General features: G+C 41.5%; 1 protein-coding gene across 4 annotated transcripts in view; it reads right to left on the reverse strand.

The window, feature by feature from the left end:
* TMTC2 (transmembrane O-mannosyltransferase targeting cadherins 2) overlaps positions 1-22,950 on the reverse strand; it is a 305,129-nt gene that overhangs the window by 126,188 nt on the left and 155,991 nt on the right. For all 4 annotated transcript variants that reach the window (XM_033952959.1, XM_033952961.1, XM_033952960.1 and 1 more), the window contains exons 3-7: positions 14,033-14,861; positions 11,351-11,465; positions 6,489-6,574; positions 6,022-6,206; positions 3,527-3,605 (exon numbers count right to left, since the gene is read on the reverse strand). In XM_033952959.1, the coding sequence (XP_033808850.1) occupies positions 3,527-3,605; positions 6,022-6,206; positions 6,489-6,574; positions 11,351-11,465; positions 14,033-14,861 (1,294 nt within the window). The remainder of the gene's footprint in view (positions 1-3,526; positions 3,606-6,021; positions 6,207-6,488; positions 6,575-11,350; positions 11,466-14,032; positions 14,862-22,950) is intronic.

The following is a 22,950-nucleotide window of genomic DNA, read 5'->3' on the forward strand; positions in this document are numbered from 1 at the left end:
AGGTGTGATTCTCAAAAGAATTTAGGTGCTTGCAACGTGGGCCATTAAAACCCTGGCGTACATTACCTGCACCTAAGTTTCGTGAAAGGCACCCTTAGATGAGATTCTGTACATGGTCTTTCTGACATGCGGCCGGCGCCATTCTTCGAGGATCCTGCCGATTTAGGCACTGATTACAGCAGCGTATCGCAAACAGTGCGCCTCCTGACATTTCAGACGTGCCACGGCACAATGGGAAGGAGGGAGAGGTGCCAGCTGACTGCCTACAGGACGTGCCCACAGGACGTGCCCTTCGAGGCGAGAAGCACACCCTGTAGGCCACCTTCTTCTGTAACTTTCCCCTCATGCATCTGTAATTCGCTGCATGTCCAGCCTTCTTTCGATGTTGATCCGCCTAGAAGTTGTCTGACTGTGGCGGTATAGAAAATTAAAGTTATTATTATTTATTATTATTATTCTCTCCGGCCCTCTTCCCTGCTGGCAACCCTCACTGGCGTCTTAGGGCCCCATCGGGAGGGCCTTCGCGCATGCGTGGGTGTGACATCGTCATGGCAACGTCCGCGCACTTCTGGATGCCTCGAGCCGCGGCCACCACCCTAGCGTTCTGCGGCTCGAGAAAAGTTTGCGAGACACTGGTTTATAGAATCTGGCCTCCAAAGCATTAACTCGTGGAATAATTCCTAACCTTGCATGTTTGAGGCAGTGGGCCTGCTTATGACGGAGTGTGTGATGTCTGTACCTGTTTTGTGTATTTGTGCGCATATTTCCGTGGGTGTCTCGGTGTCTGTCAGAGGGAGGACTGTGCGTTATGTGACTGGGAGAGTCAGTTTGAAAGGAGCAATTAATAATGGATTCAATGTATTAATAATGAGTTCTGTTCATTTTAAGAATTGTTGCAATGTATGTGACGCTCGAATGACAAGTGTGTATTGTTTTAATTATGTATATAGTGTTGCGATCCGCTCTGAATAAAAACAAAATATAAACAAACTATAAACCATAAACCGTATGTTGCAAGTTCTGAACCCTCTCTTCACAGAAATGCATTAGTCCTCTATTTTGGGGACTTCATTTCTTTGGAAACCCCCACCCCCAGCCTGATTGTGTCCCATTAAGTCTTCAGAGCGTTATTTTGACACCCACCCCCTCCCCCCAAGACATTTTTAATTGCTTGTGTATAAATTTCTTTTCAACATTCTGTTGGACTGGAAATAAAACAAAAATCTTGTGTCAGTAGAACAGGTGGTTCAAAGCCTTACCAGTGCCGGAGTGTTAATAGGTTTTCAAGACACAGAGCTCGAGCCCTATTATAGTGTAAACAACCAACTCCCTCGGAGCAAATCAAGAAAGCGACACAGGAAAAGCAGTGGGAGCTTTCAAAACACACTAGGAAAAAAATGTCAACGGAGAATGAAAAGAAAATTCTTTTTTGTCGTTAATACTTGCTTGCTGGAATTGATCTTGAATTTGATAAGCTGATTTTTTTTTTCTTACTTACATAGGATTTCAGTGCTCTGAAATTTCCCATTAAAACCATGTGTTCCAAAATCAACCACTGGTGCTATTAGCATAACTCATGGAATAATTCCCATATTAAAAAAAGAAACATCTCCAATTTCCTATTCGCCCCTCCCTCCACTCCCCTAAAAAAATAAAGTTCTCATCTTTCCAGATTGTAACACACGATTAAACCAATATAAGAATAAATGGATAACTCTTATTTTTGAGTTAATAAAAGATACCAGAACCTGGATAACTCCACTTTTTCTAGGCGTTGATGAGTTAAAAACTACTAAAAATGCCCATCTGGGACAAGATTGCTATAGATTTCATCCATATGTGCTTATAGTATATCGCCTAGACCAGAATGACAATTTGCTATAATTTACTGCTGCACGAATCTGTCACATATCATTTATATGGGTCCATAAACTCTGGACAGTTAAATATTCCTCTTAAGATTCACCATGACCAAAAAAAAAACCCTTTCCAGCTTGGATTAGAACCAGTTAGCTTCCAGTGGATGGCAAAAAAAGTTATGTTAACGACTCTGTTTTTCTCTCTCTCACTATGGGAGATGCAAAATTGGTGATAATCAAAGGAAATTTTAAGCCAGAGAGGGGGCCAGATATTCTGCTTAAGAACCTCAAAATTCCTGTTTTCAAAGCACATGACACTGCCAAAGTTCAATTTAAGCAGTCACTGCTTGCAAGTTTCCAACTCTGCTTCGGTTTATATTTGTTTTGTGAGTATGTTCTCCAAATTGCAAGGCTGACCATGCACAATTTCGTCATCGATCCGTGGGAGTCTGTTCACTAACACCAAGAAAGAGATAAAGATTTTTGCCAAAAGAATCTGGCCGTCTCGAGACTTGCTCTTTTTGTCCTTGAAATTCACAATCAATCAGAACATTGGACTTTTGACGCAGGCTTCTATCCCGAAACATGGGTACGTCGATTGCTTTTCCTCCGTTGTGAATTGTACTGAAAAGTGACAACTTCCTAACGATTAATGAATAAAGTGAACGTGGTTCTCTGACATCTGTTGGACTCTGAACCTTCTTTGTTATCTTCATTTCTTTTTGAGAATGTTAGGAGGGAAACTACTACAAAGAAAACTCTTGTATAATCGATTTTAATTAAAAACGGACACACCACCACCTGCGGCCCTCAGGCAGGTCCCATGTGGTCCAATGCACAATTTTAATTTGTGAAATCATATAAATTTAACAAATGTACGATATTTGTGGCCCTTGAGTAGACTCAGGAAAAGTGTGATGAGACCCCAGCTAAAACAGGTTTTGTACCCCCTGGATTACTGGGGTTGAAGGACTTCAATTCATAAAGGCACAAAATTAACGGCCAATCAGTATTCTGTCTGGGAGGAGCTCATAACACAAAGTACAACATCACAGAATACATAAAATATACGCAGAGGGCAATTTTCAAATGATTTTACCTGGGTAATATCAACTCACCCCTCCCTCAATAGTAGATGCACGCATACTATGAACCTATAACACAAGGAGAGAGCAGACCCAGCAAGTAATTGCCGAAGGATTTTCATTCCCCAAAACAGGTGAAATGTCCACAGGTAAGCAAGCATCCACTGAACCAGCCCACCTTCTCATTTTGAAAAAGGAAACTTGCAAGGAAGTTTACCTTTGAAAATCTGCTTGCAGGTATGAGAATGCAAATACAGAAATGAAAAAAATATCTATATTGCATCCTTCTCCCATAAATAAGAATGGTTAATTGAATTCTACAGCGGGCAGCTATGTTGAATTCATTAAGCGATCAATGTTCCATCAAATTAAGACTATGAAGTGCATTTTGAAATCCTCAGCTGTTTTTACTCCTTTGCCTTACTTTCAAAAAACCTGTAACCAAGGCAGCTGGTGAAATTTCATTAGCTTCATTAACAAATCAATTTAATTTAACTGAACTCCGCTTGCACTGAGAAGGAGCACACTTATTTCAAGTAGATCTCATCGAAAGTCTATCAAAAAGATTAACGATGAACTTACCCATCATGTTGTATAAACTCTGGGGTGCAAACTGCCTTGGCATTTTTTTTATTGCTTCCTTGTACACGGCAAGGGCATCCTATATCCGAAAAGAAAAAAAAAAGGTGAGGTGGGGGAAAACAAGAAAAGAGAAAAGCAGAGGGAGGAATGATGTCAATACTACGGTATCAGCTCGTCACCTTTTTCATGCAAATGAAGACCGCCCCTCCTTTCCTCTACCAGCGATCAAGAAAACCACAAAAAAGGTCCACCCAAAAAGTTCCACAAAATAAATCACAAAGCAAAAAAACACACACAAAAAAAACATGGAACTGATGATCGTGTTATGCAATTTATTTGAAAATGATGCAAAGAAATACAATAAAAATGTACAATATCACAAAGGACACAGTGTAAAAAGTGGCAAAGAGCCGACACGGGCCGTGTTTCGGTCGTTACGATGACCTGCTTCCGGGGTCCGGTCTTGCTATAAACCACAAACTTAAAAGTACCATGTAATGTACTCAAAACTGTATATGTGTCGCCAGTATTGATTTTGGATGGCTTAGTTCAGGGGTATCCAACCTGCGGCCCGAGGGCCGTATGCGGCCCTGTGAAGTATTTTGTGTGGCCCCGGTCGAGGGCGATGCAATGTTTCCCTCTGCTGACCCTGGGTGTTTACCACCTTGCCGGCTCCCTCCTCTCTCTTGCTGCAGCGTTTACGTTTGTGCGGCCCCAGAAACACTTTTTTCAGCCAATGCGGCCCAGGGAAGCCAAAAGGTTGGACACCCCTGGCTTAGCTCATAGCTCGAGGTACCTGCCCAAAATAAAAATAAAAAAAAACTATGTCCCCCATAGTGCTTAGTGGCCCGGTGCGCAACGTTGCATGAGTGGACAGGTCGCTTTGAGCAGGAACCTCAAGCTATGAGCTAAGCCATCCAAAATCAATACTGACAGACACATACACAGTTTTGAGTGCTTTACTTGGTACTTTTAAGTTTGTGGCTAATAGCCACAAACCTTTAAGAAGGTAATTTTAACGACCGAAACACGGCCTGTGTCAGCTCTAGGCCACTTTTTACACTGTGTCCTTTGTGATATTGTACATTTTTATTGTATTTCTTTGCACCATTTTCAAATAAATTGCATAACAAGATCATCAGTTCCACTTTTTTTTTGCATCATGAAAACATCACACACTTTTAACACTAAGATATAAATGCAGTAAATATAATTAAGAAAACCAATCCAATCATTGAAGCAGGATGCTCTAGATCACTGGTTCCCAACCCTGTCCTGGGGGACCCCCAGCCATTCGGGTTTTCAAGATATCCCTAATGAATATGCATGGAATCCCAATCAATACTGCTAAGGGACGTATTCAAATACAAATCATCCCCTATTTTTTGTTTAACCACATGACATACATTTAGAAGAAGAGAAACTACTACATATATGCACACAACATTAATAATTTATTAATCAACTTTTTTCATAAATATATTAAATATACCACCCTCTGACTTATAACAAACACCTATTTCAACAGACAACCCAGGCTAATGCCCTTGTTGTCCCAAAAACCTGGATAATCAGTTCCACATTGGCAGTATTTATAATGTCTAGCAGTGACCTAATCACTATTTTTACCACCTCGCTGGTGACTTTCAGTCATTAAGCATCTTTAATCTGTGCTTACTATGGATGAAATAAGAAACATTTGCTAATCCATATAGGTTGGTTGGCGTCTATCTGATCTTCTCATCTGTACCAACCTATTTAACAAGGCAAGAGGATCAACAAGTCTGGTACCTTCTAGTACAGGGATGGGCAACCATAGTCTCAGCACCACAATCCAGTGAGCTTTTCAAGATTCTTCACAATGAATATGCATGAGACTGATTTGTTTCCATTGTATGCAAATAAGACCTCATGCATGTCCATTGTGGAAATCTTATTGGGTTGTGGCCTTCAAAAACTAAAGTTGCCTATCTCTGCTCTAGTAGGCAGAAATATATGGTTTTCAACCACATGTGTACATGTACAAACCATCAATCCCATAACAGGTACACTATATCCTGTGCAAATGCCAGCAATCCCCGAGAAATAGCCCCTTTACCATCTACAAGACTTGGTCTTCAACATGTGTCAGTTCTCAGAGGAAAGAATGACCAACCCAAAATAACGAAGTCATAATTCATTATGGTAGCCTTTGACGCCACTTTTTTCCTGTTTCAATGTCTTGATGATCTTTAAACCCTGTGGACAATATTTTTATCTCCTCCAATGACTAAGCTTCAGCTAATACCGATAATTCAATCTGCATCTTCCACCCACTGAAGATATCTACAGTTCAACTTTCTACATTACAACATAAAGGATCTCAAAACCTCTACGTTGTATCCTAACTTTTAATTTTGCCAAAGTCTCACAACCTATGGAGATTTTGGTTTTCTCCACCACAAAATATGGTTTCCACAGCTCTGTATTCAAAGTATAAGAGAAAGGCCCCTTACCTCATATTGTCCTTGCTCATGAAAAAGTTTCCCCAAATTGTACAAGCAGCTGGTAACCGAGCTCTTATGAGCATGAGGATCTTTCAAGTTTTCATCAGGAATTTCCGAGCATTTCAAAAATGTCCTTCGAGCTTCATCAATCTTTCCCTGATTCATTAAAATTATACCTGTATTTAAATATGCAGCTGCAGAAAAAAACCCAAAACAAAACACAAATGTGAACAGAAATGTATGAATGTTATGTTGGGTGCACTAAATAAAGGCCATCATTATGAAGACTATTGTTAAATAATATCAAAGTACAGACTGCATACAGTATATTGAGTGTGAATTTCGTATGCCAACTCCCTGAAAGTATTTCGGTTTTCTTAGCAAAACTGGTGAAAACAGCAACACAAAAGTGTAACTAAAGCTGATAAAAGGGTGGGAGTGTTGTGCTGATGAGTTAAAAACAAGGCATTACTCACATGCTAATGTAGGCCTGCTACCAACTGCCAACTTATAGAAGTGTAGAGCCTCTGAAAACCTGTTATTTTCTTGTAACAATAGCCCTCTAGAAGAAAAATGCAAAATAATGAGAAAGAAAAAAAAAGTTTACTCTCTCAAAAACAGAGAGGGCAGTATATATAAAAAAAATCTATGCAGTGTCCTTGAAAAACATCATCACAGTTGGAAAGCAGAATTAATCTATAGGCTCCAGGATACATCGACATAAACTTTAGTCAGGAAGTTAACAAAATGCACAATTTCGGCATGCTCAGAAGGGCCTCTTATCAAGCCCAATAGCATAGGCCGGTGCGGCAAATGCACCGAAGCCCACAGGGAGTTAAAGGGCTTCGGTGCATTTGTTGCGTGGCTTCAAAAAAGAGGCCCTAAATGAAATATTTATCTGGCCGGCTTTACCAGAATTACTGAACTATGGGCTGCCGGTCACAAATTTATGCAAGTCTATTCCCAAAAATGGCTTTGCAAACCATGAAAAGTGCAACACACTCACATTATAAATACAATAATGTAGCATATAATGAAGCTTAAAACACCAATAAAATACACTTTTAAAAATAATATACAGTGGTACCTTGGTTTACGAGCATGATTCGTTACAGAAGCATGTTTGTAATCCAAAGCACTTATATATAAAAACAAATTTCCCCATTGACAATAATGGAAACTCGGACGATTCATTCCACAACACAAAAGGTTTAGAACAGGGATCTCAAAGTCCCTCCTTGAGGGCCGCAATCCAGTCGGATTTTCAGGATTTCCCCAATGAATATGCATTGAAAGCAGTGCATGCACATAGATCTCATGCATATTCGTTGGGGGAAATCCTGAAAACCCGACTGGATTGCGGCCCTCGTGGAGGGACTTTGAGACCCCTGGTTTAGAACATAAGAACATAAGTATTGCCTCTGCCGGGTCAGACCAGGGGTCCATCATGCCCAGCAGTCCGCTCCCGCGGCGGCCCCCCAGGTCCATGGCCTGTAAGGAGCTGGGAGGAAGTGGCAAGGGGTGGCCCAGAGGTGTACCTGCCTGGATGATGCTGCAGCCCCTTCAACAGGGTGACTTCCTTCAGGTGGCCAGGCACTGGCAACCCTCGGGGTTCCCGTACAGCTGCCCTCCCGCTTCAAGGCGATGCCTCTGCCATCCGCCAGCTCAGGCTCAGGTCCCGCTGCCGGGCTCTCAGCTCCCAAAGTAAGTCAGCCGGACTGGGCGTTTGAAGAGCGGGCTGCTATACGGCATTTGAGACGAGCGCCGTCCCGATAAACGATCACGTGCATAGGTCACATGTAAGCACATACGTCAATGAGCGCTCATCGACGCTGTGCGTGCTTACACATTACGCGCTTCATTTATCGGGACGGCGCTTGTTTTGTGAGTCAAAATTTGCGAGAGCGTTTTGCAAAACACTCGCAAACCGCGTTACTCACAAACTGAGGTTTAACTGTATAGAGAGAAATCATTTATATAGTTTGGATTTGTTTTTATTTTAAGCTCAACAACTTCCTTCTAAAGCCTGAGTTTCCAGTTTAGTCAGATCCTGGGTCCAGCTGTGGCTATAAATCTTGGATTTTTAGCCCTGCCCTCCATATTAACCACATTTCCATTTAGTAGACCTGTTTCAGCAGAATTACCAGCAACATATCATCTATGTAATTGACTCCAGTTCTGGCCTTATTTAAAAAAAAACAAAAAAAAAAACCAACCCAATCAAAAGGCGTACTTGCTATATTCACAAGTATGCTAGGTGAACAGCAAAAATACAAAATTTTTCAAAAGCATAAAATCATATAATTATCAAAAACTAAAAAAAGCCTAAAATTGTGTGTGGGTCCTCGGGAGTGGAATAAGCTTCCAGGATATTTACGACAGCAAACATGTTTGAGTAGTTTTAAGAAAATGTTGAAGAAACACCTCTTCTGTAAGATGAAATATGGGACTTGATTTATAGTTTGTTTTTTTTAAACGAGGCACTGGTAACCTCTTTGTAATTTTAGGAGGCTTTACATTATCTCTATTATGTTTTATTGAAGTTCGATTTGTTGTATTGGATGCGATTCTGTCTGTATATTTATTCTATTGTGACCCTCCTTGGGAAACGCAGGGTCCAAATAAAGAAATACAAACCCTACACATGCCTGTTACAAGCCTTGTGAAAGAGCCAGTTCTAAGTGTCAGTGAAAAGAAAGTCAACCAGCTCATGTCCAGAGGCAATTGGTTCCGTGGATAGGACACGATATATGAAAAGGCTTTATTATGCACGTTTGTCGAGTATATTCAAAAACAAGCAGCACTGTGACCTGAATACTAGAGGGTATGCAGCTGTTAAGTTGGTCCTAATGAGAGGAAAGACAAGGACAAGAAAAGCTTTCAATGATTTACCCAAAAATGATAAGTTTTGCTCTTTGTTCTGTTAAAAGCCAATGAACCACCAACCTAACAGCCATAACATACACTGCCCCGGCCAATAGCTGAGCTGTTACATTACATTAGTGATTTCTATTCTGCCATTACCTTGCGGTTCAAGGCGGATTACATTAAAGGAGTTATCTGGACAGTTTCGGTGGTATTACAAAGTGGAGCGGGTTGCTAGTGAGATGATTCTTGCTGTGTTAGTTTGTCTTTAAGGATTTCTTGAATAGCAGGGCTTTTATTTATTTTCTGAAGGTTTTGTAGTCTGAGGTCGAGATCAGTAAATTGGAGAGTTGGTGGTCTAGTTTTGCTGCTTGAGTGGCCAGGAGGCCATCGTACATTTTTTTTCGTTTGACTTTTCTGATTGGAGAGTGCGTGAATTGAGCGTAGGTTCTCCTATGTCTGGTTGTGGTTGTTCGGATTAGTCGGCTGTTCAAGTAGGCTGGGCAGTCTCCGTCTATGGCCTTAAATAGTAGACAATAGAATCTGAATAGTATTCTTGCTTATATTGGGAAAAGCGGAGACTTAGAGGAGACATGATAGAAACCTTCAAGATCCTGAAGGGCACAGAAAAAGTAGACAGGGACAGATTTTTCAAATTATGGGGCAACACAAGTACAAGGGGGCACTCGGAGAAATTGAAAGGGGGAAGGTTTAGAACAAACGCTAGGAAGTTCTTTTACACTCAGAGGGTGGTGGATACATGGATCGCGCTTCCAGAGGCTGTGGTAGACAGGAACACATTAAATGGTTTCAAAGAAGGTTTGGATAGATTCCTAGAAGAAAAAGGGATTGAGGGGTATAGATAGGTATAGACCACTACTCAGGCAATGGGCCTGATGTGCCGCCGCGGGAGCGAACCGCTGGGCAGGATGGACCTATGGTCTGCCTCAGCGGAGGCAACTTCTTATGTTCTTAAGTATGAATCAAGGTAAGCCGCTGTTGCATTTTGAAGTGCATGGGAGGAAACACTTTTGCTGGCAGACCAATGTGTGTCTCTTCTTGATCATGACGGGAATAGCCATTCAAATGGTCACACATAACAGGAAGAGCCATGAAAGAATAAATTACACATTTTGGTGGGCAAATGTGTGTACCACATATAAATATGAGAGAATGAATGCGGAATGTATGGGGTTTAGTAGTTCATTTAATAAAGTGTGGAGCCCATTGACTACATTTGTTACCTCGCAATAAGGGTCATATATCTCTCCTTTTCTTAGATTTCCTTACACATCCAGAGTGGGTGGGTGGGTGGGTGGAGGGAAATGTATTTTGAGGATTAAAATTACTTAATTATAATATTGTAATCATATATGTCTTATGGTATTAATAATTGGGAGGAAAGTGGGAGAAAATGATTGTTTTATGTATTACTTGTGTAATCAATAGTGCGTTTTATGCAGTGTTTTATGTTCAATTAATTGTATTGCACTGTCAAAGTTTGAAAATCAATAAAGATTAAAAAAAAAAAAAAGGACCAATGTGCAAGGGGCATTCAATAATTTACCTAGCTGAGAATGAAAGAAAGTAGCAAGCATGTTGAAACAAGTCTCTTCATGTTGCGACATGCCTCAAGGTTACTCGTGCACAGTTGTGGTTCAGTGCGAGTCTAACATTCCAAGAGAGAAGAGGTCAGCAAAGTTCTCATGTGAATCAAGTAAGAAACTGATAGATTCGGAGTTCTGTTAAGTGATAAAAAATCTCAGAAAAGAAGGGAAAAAGCCAGAGATCACCCACGAACGCATGACTGCAGTTTGTAGTGAGTGTGCCCCATCATCCTACGAAGTAAAATTTTGGAGCAAGCAGTTTAAGTGGGGTAGAGAGTCTATTGAAAATGATCCTCACATTAGAAGGCCTAAGGAAGCAACTTCCACAGAAATGTGCAAGCTATACATATTTAAAAAATATAAGACTTATCATACTGGAATAGTCTCCTTTTTCCAATAGTGGCCAACCCAGGTCCCAAGTACCTGGCAGAAACCTAAATCATAGCAACATTTCAGAGCTGAGACTGTGATGTCATAATGCCTCATTCCACCAATGCCTAAGAGCCAATCTCAGCAGTGATGTCACAATGCCTTGAATGTTCTATACTTAAGAACATAAGAGTTTCCATACTGGGACAGACCAAAGGTCCATCAAGCCCAGTATCCTGTTTCCAACAGTGACCAACCCAGGTGCCAAGTACCTAGAAGGACCCAAGTAGTAAACCTGATTTTATGCTGCTTATCCTAGGAATAAGCAGTGGATTTTCCCTATCCATCTCAATAATGGCCTATGGACTTCTCTTTTAGGAAATTATCCAAACATTTTTTAAACCCCGCTAAGCTAACTGATTTCACCACATTCTCCGGCAACGAATTCCAGAGTTTAATGACACGTTGTGTGAAGAAATATTTTCCAGATTACTTACAGATTATAAAGCATATCGGCCATGTTGCTGCGGTAATACAAGGCATTTCTATAGGCAGTTTCAGCTTCAGAAATCTTGCCCTGGCTCTTGAGAACATTTCCAAGATTACCCCAGGCTGCAGAAAAGGGAAAATTATATAAAAAAAATAAATAATTACCATCTACAATATCTGACTGTCAGGAAGTTCCACATACAGAAATTTTTTTTTTTTACAAAGAACTACTACTGTTCCTCAAGTGGATTTTATCCCACCATCAAATCACACCTTATCAAAACAAATATGGCAGTCACACTCAGCATAAAGGGGGGTAACCTACAATACTTTTTGTATGAGTAAAGCCTGTTTTGGAAGCAGAAAGGGACTTTAGAAAATTGTGTGACTACCAGTGGTATAGTAAGGGAGGGCAGAGGGTGCAGACTAGAGGTCTGCATGGGAACGGGGATCGCGGGAATCCCCCCTAACCCACGGGACTCCCAAGGGGACCCCACTCTGGCCCACGGGACTCCCATGGGGACCCCCCTCTGACCAATGGGACTCCCTCGGGGATGGAAAGCTTTGGAAGCAGGGTTCGTCCATATAATATAATGGACACATCAGCCTTAGTAAAAGAGGGGGTTTATAAGTTAATTACCTGAACAGAAAACAAAAAAAGGGTTCCACCAAAGAGATTCCACAAGGAAAACAGCAGCACAAACACAAAAGAAACTGTGGAATTGATGATCCTGTCAGAAGTAATTGCTGCTTTTTATGGGGACGGAGAGGATCCTGACGGGGACAGGTGGAGAAGGAGAGGATCCTGGCGGGGACGGGTGGGGATGGAGAGGATCCTGGCGGGGATGGGTGGGATTTCTGTCCCCGCGCAACTCTCTAGTGCAGACCGCCCCAAGTACTGTACTGGAGAGAGTGCCGGCATCTACCCTCCTAAGGTCAGCCTGTGTGCAACTTAATTGGCTGTTAAATTGAGTTAATAGCTGACTATTGGCTTAAATTGGTGTTAATTATCAGTAATTGGCCCATTAATAGTTGCAACCCCAACTGCCCTTAGGGCTAGATGCACTAAAGTCAGCGATCTTCACTAAACCTGTTTTCACAGCTTTAGCGATGATCGCTATTATCAACCCGATTCACAAAATAGATCGCTGTGTTCTTCTCCTCAATCGCCCATTTTCCGATCCGGCCATGCAAATTAGTCAAGCGAGTGATGCACTAACATATCTTGGCTATTCAAAAAAAATAAAACTGGGGTTTTAGCTGTTGGAATACAGAGGGAGGAACCTAAGGCCCTGATTGGCTCAGATGACCAAGGCCCCTCCCATGTGGCAAAGTCTTAGGCATCTGAGCCAATCAAGGCCTTAGGTCCCTCCCTGTGCATCACATGATGCACCAGGGAGAGAAAGCCTCGCCATTTGGAAGCGGTGAGCCTATAAGCAGGACGGACTTAGTTTTTGTCCTGCTCCAGCATCTCTGAGAAGGTACGAGGGGGTTCAAGGGGTGGCGGGGAATGGTGGGGGACCTCCGGTGGCAGGAGGGATTGGGAATGCCTCCTGCCTTTTTTGGGGGGGGGAGAGAAAGGGAAGGGTAGAGGATGTTTGGTGGCTGAAAGAAGTGGGCATCCATCCTGCCGTATTGCTGCTGCGGGGGGAATCGCATTGGCAGGAGGTAATAGGCATCCCTCCTGCCATTTTCGCTGCCATGTAGGGGGTTGCGGTGCCCCAAATGCAGTGACAGTTTAGGGCTCTGAGCATGTGTCAATCGCTCACTGAGCGATTGATCTGTTGAGTTTGCATGCAAATTATTTTCACCTCCATGTCTTTCTCAATAACAGACTATGGACTTTTCCTCCAGGAAATTGTCCAACCCCTTCTTAAAACCAGCTACACTATCCACTCTTACCACAACCTCTGGCAATGTGTTCTAGAACTTAAATATTCTCTTGAGTGAAAAAATATTTCCTCCTATTGGTTTTAACAGTATTTCCCTCTAACTTCATCGAGTGTCCCCTAGTCAAAGCAGTTGAATTAGAGCACACAAAAATAAACCACTGGAGTTGCTTCACGCTTACCCACAAGCACCATAGAGGTTGAATTTGCTCTTGAATGCCAATTATCACATTACTCAGCTGCCATTTTTAATGCTTGCTTTTCATGTATTGTATATACTTGAATATAAACCAAGATTTTGGGGCCAAATAAATGGTCCAAAAATCGGGCTCTCAGTTTATATTCAAGCTAAACCATCCTGCACCCACGGCAGGCTTCTAGTACTGCCCTGGTGGTCCATTGGTGCGGAAGCCGGACCCGTCATCAATCCCTCCCTTCCGATGACTTTGTGCAACTAGCTCGCCCTTCCCCTTCATCCGTTTGGAAAATATGGTAACCCTACTTTTGGCCTAAGTCTATGAATTCGGAAAATAGAATGATGAAGTTTAACTGAAGAGGAAAGAAATGCTGGAAAGGAGAATTAGACATGGTATAATATGCAAAATAAAAAAATTCTTAATACCATAATCGGTCTCAGGAGTTGCTTCTGGCTATGACTTAGGTAAATAATTCAATGACAGTTTTTAGCAAGATCTTTTCTTAAATATTATATATATAACATGATTTCTGATGTACCCACTTTAACAGTCAAGGAAAGAGAGAGAAAGAGAGATGAAGAAAATCACTTTAAAAACGTATTACCTTTCGCTGGGTTCACTTTTATCCCTGATCTATACAGCATCTCTTCATTCTGCCAGTCACCATTTCTGACAACCGTCTTGAGTCCATAAAAAAGGATTAAAGTAACCGTGGCGTAAAAAATCAGGCTCTTGAAAAAGTGTTTTTGGGCTTTGACGTGAAGGGCCCTTGCGCCCACCGTAATAAGGAGACAGAAGCCCATACTGGGAATATACATCACACGCTCTGCTATCACAAAGCCTACGTAGAAAAATAGATTAGTGGCAGGCAGGAAGGGGACTATTAACAGAGATAAAGATACCGCAACAATATTTTCCGTGGAAGGAAGGTGCAAACTATGTGCTGCGTGGCTCTTTATACCATTTTCAAGTTTCGGCACAACGTTTGGTCTTAGTTCGGAGCTCCGGAACTCTCCGTCTGAGTGGCAACTGTGCCCGTTGGTGCTTTGCTTGCCATTCATCACTGCGTTCCCACCGTGTTCTTCCTCCACATAGCATTTCCTCTGGCAAACACAGACGAGGAGGAGGAGTCCAGTATAGAAGGCCACCGTGTGTAGGTTCCTCCAGTCACCCACTGTTCTGAGAAGAGGCACTGCATCCATGGACCAGTCGAAGCTTAGCGTGTCAGGGCACAGCAGCAACCAGAGGTTCTTGGACGGTAAGTGAAGGAAGGTTAAAGCGCGTGAGAAGAAGCTGTCGGAGTCCGCAGCTGGGTTGTCTGAATTGGAGAAACTTGGCGGCTTGTGGCCCATCCAGTACAACCGTGCACCCAGCAGCATGGCACCCCAAAGGGCCAGCGAGCTAACGCTGAACAGGAGGGAAACATTCTTCCTCTGAAATCAAAGTCAGAAACAGATGTATTAATAAATTGCACATCACAGGGTTTCTTTGGGGGTTTTTTTCCCATTATTTTAAAATGTATTTTATTCTTCAATTTCATTGACTCTTCCTTCCTGTATTTAACCTAAGATTGTAAGCTCTTTAGAGAAGGTACTATCTCTCCTATATTTTTATGTACAGCGTGGCATATGTCTAATAACACTATATAAACACTAAGTAGTATTCTTTGGGGATTCTGCATGAAATCTTTGTTACTCTTTGGGGATTCCGCATGGAATCTTGATACTCTTTGGGGATTCCGCATGGAATCTTGCTACTCCCTCTGTAATTCCCCTGTAATTCTGTATTGATGCACCTTCTTGTCCAGTGTGTCTGTCTTGACTAGACTGTAAGCTCGTTTGAGCAGGGACCGTTTCTTCTATGTTTTTATGTACAGCGTGGCATATGTCTAGTAACGTTATAGAAATGCTAAGTAGTAGTACTCTTTGGGGATTCCCGCATGGAATCTTTGCTACTCTTTGAGGATTCCGCATGGAATCTTTGCTACACCCTCTGTAATTCCCCCACCCGAGTACTGTGTTTAAACGCACCATCCTGTCCAGTTTGTCTGTCTTGACTAAACTTTAAGCTCGTTTGATCAGGGACTGACTCCATGTTTTGATGTACAGCGTGGCATATGTCTAGTAATGCTATCGAAATGAGCAATAGCAGTAGACAGCAGGTGAATCAGCATGTGCTCTCTAGTGCTTCTTCCTAATTCAAATGCTAAAAGCATAGCCTGTTAAGGGGCAGGAAATGGGCTTGGACTGCCCACTGCAATTAGCATACCGTCATTGGTGCCCGGATACCTCCAATGCATTTATCATATACTAAATAGTAGTTTATAGGGACACGCTGGGAATGTTAACAGTTGACATAAAGGCTTTGTACTTACCACACCAGAGTAAAAGCATAACTTTAACATATATTAGTAAAAGGATGCAAAAATGCCATAATACCATATTTAACTCTCCGATAAAGAAATGGTTTGAACAATTCAGGAGGAGTGGCCTAGTGGTTAGATCAATCTGAGGTTGTGGGTCCAATCCCAGCACCACTCCCGGTGACCCTGGGCAAGTCACTTAACCCTTCATTGCCCCAGGTACCTTAGTTAGATTGTGAGCCCACTAGGACAGTTAGCGAAAATACTTAAGAGAACCCGATTACTAGTCAGTGTAAACCGCTTAGGATATAAATGGCATATAAATAAAAATTTAAAAATAAAATTAAAATAGAACACGCAAACTGCGATTCAGACCAAAGCAAATAAATGGCCCAAGTACACAGGAAACAACAAAAGGAAAAAAAAAACCCAACACGGCCTGCAGTAAGTGGAACACAAACCCAAACTAAGAAAACTGTAGGCAGATGTACAAAGTTGCAGGCTAAAATTTATTAAAACAAAATCATGAATGCGGTTAATGTTACCACCTTGAACCAAACCAGAGGACCCGACATGGTCTGTGTTTCGGTAAACACACCTTCATCAGGGGTCCTAATAAACCAAAATAAAGCAACTCAATTGTACATGAAAAATAAAATGTATAGAACATATATAAATGTATATATGTTAAAGTTTGTGAAAATATAGCAACTATCACAAAACATTAAATCAAAATCCAACCTGACACAAAAAATGTTAAGTGTCATGCAGAAAATTCTGTGGTAACCATAAACGTGATGGAAGACTGTGAGCAAAGTGCTGAAAGAAAAACATGCAAAAATACAAATATATGCAAGCCAGAATAAAAGAGATATATAGACTAAAAATATGTATGTTATCAACCTACCCAGGTGGATAAGGTATCAAATAAAACAACAGGCAAAAACTGTAAAATTGAAACTTAATAATAAATCAAAAAGCACCAGACAGAAATAAAGACATATTTATCAATCCTAAATCATAAAACATCAAAATGGATCTAAAATGTAAGGGCAACATAGAGGCATGACGCTAGGGAAAAAAAAAATATATATAAGGGCAACACGGAGGCAAAAAAATATATGGAAGATAATGATAAGTAAATTGGACAGGACTTGAACGGGTTTAATAACTCAAAAGTAAAAAAGACAAAAGTAAAAATAATAATAATAATGAAAACATATTTAGAAGTCCTAAAACATGCACAGGAAATAATGATTTTAGAGAGTCAAAAGTTATGCACATCCCAGCTGATGGGAAGCCCACTCTGAAGCATATTTAACCTTTCCCTTTCTAATGCAGAAATCGGCCATTTGCCCAATCTGATGCAATATGACCGACTTCCATCAGCCTGGATCATTAGTTTTACTTAGAGTCACATGGCTTCCATTTACCCATTTGTGCTAGCATCCTTTTGGTGCATTGAGCTAATCTGTTTTGCTTTTATTTCCCTCCACCCAATACTGAGGCTACAGACTCCTCTGTGAAATCAGAGCCTAATGTCAAGAGAAAACGTCAGCGCACTGTGGTAGGTCAAAGGCCACAAAACAGATTGATGCTCAGTTTGAAGTCAACTTCCTCTCCGATGAGATCTCTAGTAACTTCTACTAGGAGAGACATGCTGCTACCAGAGTCATAAGATATCGTGCTGGCCCAGAATAGAGTACAGAACGGCAAACAAATGGACCAGCACGATGCATGGGGAGCACTCTGCAATTCACAGAAGGTTGATAACCTTGCTGAGCTGCAAATCAAGCAGAAGAGTTGTGATTCTGTGGGGGTATGGGAGGGGGAAGGAGCAAAGGGAAAGATTGTTTGCGTGGGCTGGATGGTTGTGGATATACAGTATATGAGGCAGTTAAGGGATTGGGTGTGAGTGGTTTGAGTTGAGGGGGAAGGGGGGGTTAGGTTGACATCTGCTCTACCCATCCTGGAGGGAATGGTCTAGGGCTGAAAATATGGAAGAGGAAGTGTTGTGTTAATGGTAGGGATGAAGCCAAATAGCCACTTAAGTGAGGAAGTAGGATTTAATTCAGTGGTGATGAATTGTGAAGATAATAGGCTTGGGTGCGATACTGCTCCGAGCTGAGGTGACGGCTTGGTGTCACCGTATAAGGCTTGGCTTAAGTTCTGTATACAATGTGCTTTGTTTGAAATTCATGTTGGAAGTTTGGCTAGGTTGTCTCCAATGACCCTTTAAGTTATAATTGTTGGGGGTAATTTAAGGCTGTCAGGAAAAATGGAGGTTAAGAAGTTATTTATAGCTAAAATGATGTCTGAATTTTTTGAATAATTTAAATAAAATAACTGAAGCCAAATAATATAGATATGACGCTAATGCTTTTCTAAAAATACGGTTTATCCTATAGCCAAGGGGTCAAATGCAGATATTAGATGGGGACAAGATGGGTGGTACAGAGTGCTTTGGGATAAACAGATGAGAGAATAAACTCAAAGTAAGTTGTTTATACAGTTAAACAAGATGTAAGGAACTGATTTAGTTTGTGTATGTGGCAAGCTAGTCCTGGTGCAGAATGAGCATATAGTCAATAACTAGGGCTACCAGATGTCCGGGAAAACCTGGACTTGCCCTCTTTTTAGAGGACTTTCCGGGTGCCTGTCCGGGTTTTGGAAGGCCCTGATCTTGGGATTGCAAATGCAATGCGATAATGTGGCCCTGGATTTGGGGAAGAAGAGCCGAGGTTTGTGCAAGGGCAAGGGCCGGAGGCAGAATGGGACAGGTTGGGACCACGTGTCCACTTTTTAGCACATACAAATCTGGTAACCCTAAGTCAGGGGTGTCCAATGTCGGTCCTCGAGGGCCGCAATCCAGTCGGGTTTTCAGGATTTCCCCAATGAATATGCATTGAAAGCAGTGCATGCAAATAGATCTCATGCATATTCATTGGGGAAATCCTGAAAACCCGACTGGATTGCGACCCTCGAGGACCGACATTGGACACCCCTGCCCTAAGTCAATCACCCTATGTAATGTATAAGTGAAACAGGAAAGCATTCCAGTGACAGGTCTTAGAGGAAGAGGGAGGTGTGAGAAATAGAGAGGGCTGGGTGGATGGAAAACAGATACGGTTACATGGTTCAAAATTTGGTTACTGGCCATTTATTTATTTACCACTTATAGCCTAAGGCCCTCTTTTACCGATTAGCACACCTTAGTAAAAGAAGGGGTAAGTGGTTTACATTCAGATACTCAAGTATTTTCCCCTGTCTGTCCCGGTGGGCTCACACTCTATCTAATTTACCTGGAGCAATGGAGGTCACAAGGAGCAGCATGGGAATTGAGCCCACAACCTCAGGGTGCCGAGGCTGTAGCTCTAACCACTGCGCCACACACTCCCCGATATGAAATATATTTTTCACAGATTTTATTTGTTGCAGGATTTTTTAAAAATGTTTTAAATGTTATATTGTAATTCAGTTGACCGCAGTCTGTTTTGAGATGCTATTCAGGTGAAAGACCTATTTAAGCTTAAGGATGATGGTTATTACCCTGAGCTACAGCATTACACAGCTCAGTAAATCTGAAATTCCAATAAATATCCCATTTTTACTCCATGATGGATTTTTAATTTCATGCCTTTTTCAAATGCAATTTTAATTTAATTACGGTATTTGCATTCCTCTAACTTCTAAGCTTCAGTGTGGATTGCAACCAATAAAAAAAATTATAACATCTTTCATAATGTCAGAAATTAAATCGAGCAACAATTGAAAAGACAAATAATTAAAAGTAAAACTCACTTCAAATCACAGGGTGAAAATGAGATTTTTGATGGAACTTCAAATTGACTGAGCTGTTTGAACTCTAGCTTAACATTTTCACAATTATTATTCTCAAGCTTATTACTGTATAATACCATGGACATCAATACCACAGTTTGCATTTAACTGTATTTCTGAAACTTGTACATTCATGTCTACGAGAACAAGGCAAGGCAACTGATGGGATGTATCAATAGAAGCTTCGTCAGCTGCAAACCTGAAGTCATAATGCCACTGTACAGGGCCATGGTGAGACCTCATTTGGAATACTGTGTGCAATTCTGGAGGCCACATTACCGTAAAGACGTGCTTAGAATTGAGTCGGTTCAGCGGATGGCCACTAGGATGATCTCAGGGCTCAAGGGTCTCTCGTATGAAGAAAGACTACACAAATTGCAGCTCTACACTCTAGAGGCACGCAGGGAAAGGGGGGACATGATTGAGACATTTAAATACATTATAGGACGTGTCAAGGTGGAAGAAGACATCTTCTTTCTCAAAGGACCCTCGGTCACAAGGGGGCATCCGCTCAAACTCAGAGGAGGGAAATTTAATGGTGACATGAGGAAGTATTTCTTCACAGAAAGGGTTGTAGATCACTGGAACAAGCTTCCAGTGCAGGTGATCAAGGCCACCAGCGTGCTTGACTTTAAGAATAAATGGGACGTCCTCGTGGGATCCCTACGAGGGTCGAGTTAAGGAACTAGGTCATTAGTACTCAGACTTAATGGGGTGGGTCAGTAGAGTGGGCAGACGTGATGGGCTATAGCCCTTTTCTGCCGTCATCTTTCTATGTTTCTAATGCCAAAGCAGCTTTATCAGTCTTTGGATACTGCATGAAGGTTTTCCAAAGGGAGACGAAAGGAACTGAAGGCTTTCAGTAGTTTGGAACCGTTCAGAATAAAATGCTGTACAGTTCTTCCCCGATATTCGTGGGGGTTCCGTTCCAGGAACCCCCGCGAATCTCAAAAAAATGCAAATATGGTTTTTCATGAGGGAGCCTGAAGAGGGCACCGGGAGAGGGTAGCAGGAGAGCAGCCGGAGCGCCTTAACCAAGCACTAAGTCGGGCCTTAACCAATGCAGCGGTCAGACTAATCTTCGAGCTAAAGAAATTTGATCACGTGACACCCTACTACCGGCAGTTGCATTGGCTACCGATGGAAGCACGCGTAAAGTTTAAGTTCGCCTGCCTCTGCTTTAAAGTACTATACGGACTAGCCCCTAAATACATAACTGACCTTTTCTCCTTCTCAGCCAACAGACACAAGAGAAGCTCACATTCAAACTTCGTTTCCCCCACCTCCCAGTTAGAGGTTGTAAACTGAAAAAACACCATGAGCACCTTCTCTCACATCAAGCAGCGTTATGGGGTAAAGATCTAGAACAATTGCTTTCGCCACTACTTATGAGGAATTCAGGAAGCGCCTAAAAACATACTTGTTCCTGAAGTATCTAGACAACTGACCCGTACATCTCTTTCTCCTCAATAATGGTTTTCTTGACCTATTAATCACTTTCTTCCACCTCTCTTAAGTTCAATCAATTTGTACCTTTGTTTAATCTTGTGTAAACTGCATAGAACTTCACGGTACTGCGGTATATAAACTGTTATTATTATTATTACTCTGCTACTTTGAAACCACGGCATTTTGCTAATATACAGCTGACAAACTTGAAAAGAGCTACACTATTAGTCAGAGGCCTATATTAAGCAGATTTTACCAGTAGGTGCTATTACCTGTGTCAGCCTAAGGCAGCAGAAAGCCACTGGTTTCAATTCTCACTGTCTTTTCAACAGGGTTGGCCAATTTGCATACAGGTAGTCCCTGGGTTAAGAACGAGTTACGTTTTTAAAGCTGTTCTTAAGTCGGATTTGTAAGTAACTTAGAACTTGTAGATTTTAATATTCTTGCTGCTTAATTCTGCTCCCAGCTGACAAAAGGGCCAACTATCCCTACCAGTGTTCCCTCTAAGGTACAGCACACACAACCACACACTGTTCTTAATGTGGCCATGCATCGTTCCTGAATCTGCTGCAGGAGACGTGTAGGAGTCTATGCCACTGGAAATGGCTTACGGATTTTTCTTTTAGAAAATTATCCAAATGTTGTTTGTGGGGTTTTTTCTTAAACTCTGCTATGCTAACTCTCACCATATTCTCTGGCAACAAATTCCAGAGTTTAATGACATGTTGAGTGAAGAAATATTTTCTCTGGTTTGTTTTAAATCTACTATTTAGTAGCGTCATCTCATGCTCTGTAGTCTTAGTATTTTTGGAAAGAGCAAATAAGCGATTCATATCTATCCTTTCCACTCCACTCAGTACTTTATAGACCTCTATCATAACTCTCCTGAGCCGTGTCTTCTGCAAGCTGAAGAGCCCTAGCTGCTTTAGCCTTTCCTCACAGGGATATCATCCCATCCCTTTTATCATTTTTGTTGCCCTTCTCTGTACCATTTCAAATTCCACTATATCTTTTTTGAGATTCGGCGACCAGACGTGCACGCAGCATTCGAGGTACAGCCATACTATACGGCACCTGTTTTTGGCCATATGGCATTCTGTTTATTCTAGGACACTATTTCTCAAACCAGTCCTGGAGTTACCCTAGTCAGTCTGGGTTTACAATATATACACACAACAAATAAACAAGAGATAGATTTGCATGCAGTAGATAAAATGCATGCCAAGTATAAAGGGGTTTAGAATTAGTTTATACCTTTTTCACTAGTTCAAAATGAGTTACATCCGGGTACAGGTGTTTGTTTTTTTTTCTTGTGACCTAATCTAAGGCTCCCTTTTATCAAGCTGCATTATGGGTGGGTTTTTTTTTTTTTTTAGTGCTGGCCACTATGGTAAATGCTCCGACACTCATAGAATTCCTGTGAGCGTCAGAGCTTTCACCGCACCAGCCAGCGATAAAAAAAATCCTAACAAGGCTTGATAAAAGGGGGCCTAAGTTTAGCCCAGAGGCAATGGAGGGTTATGTGACTTGCCCAAAAAACTAATTTGTGCATAGCCTTTATGAATATTCTCAAGACTTGATTGGTTAAGTACGCATAATTTATTTATTTTTAGTATTTATACACCACTTATAACCTAAAACGTCTAAAAACTCAACTGTTCCTAAAGTATCTAGACAACTGACCCACTCATCTTCTTTCTCCTCCATAGTGATTCCTCTGTCCTATTAATCTCTTTCTCCTCAACAACGCATTTCCGGTCCTATTAACTCTCCTCTTCCCCCCTCTTAAATTCAATCAATTTGTACCTCGCTTAATCTATTGTAAACCGCATAGAACTTAATGGTATTGCAGTATATAAACTGTTATTATT

Source organism: Geotrypetes seraphini, chromosome 7, assembly GCF_902459505.1.
Source record: "Geotrypetes seraphini chromosome 7, aGeoSer1.1, whole genome shotgun sequence".
Classification (NCBI taxonomy): Eukaryota; Metazoa; Chordata; class Amphibia; order Gymnophiona; family Dermophiidae; genus Geotrypetes; species Geotrypetes seraphini.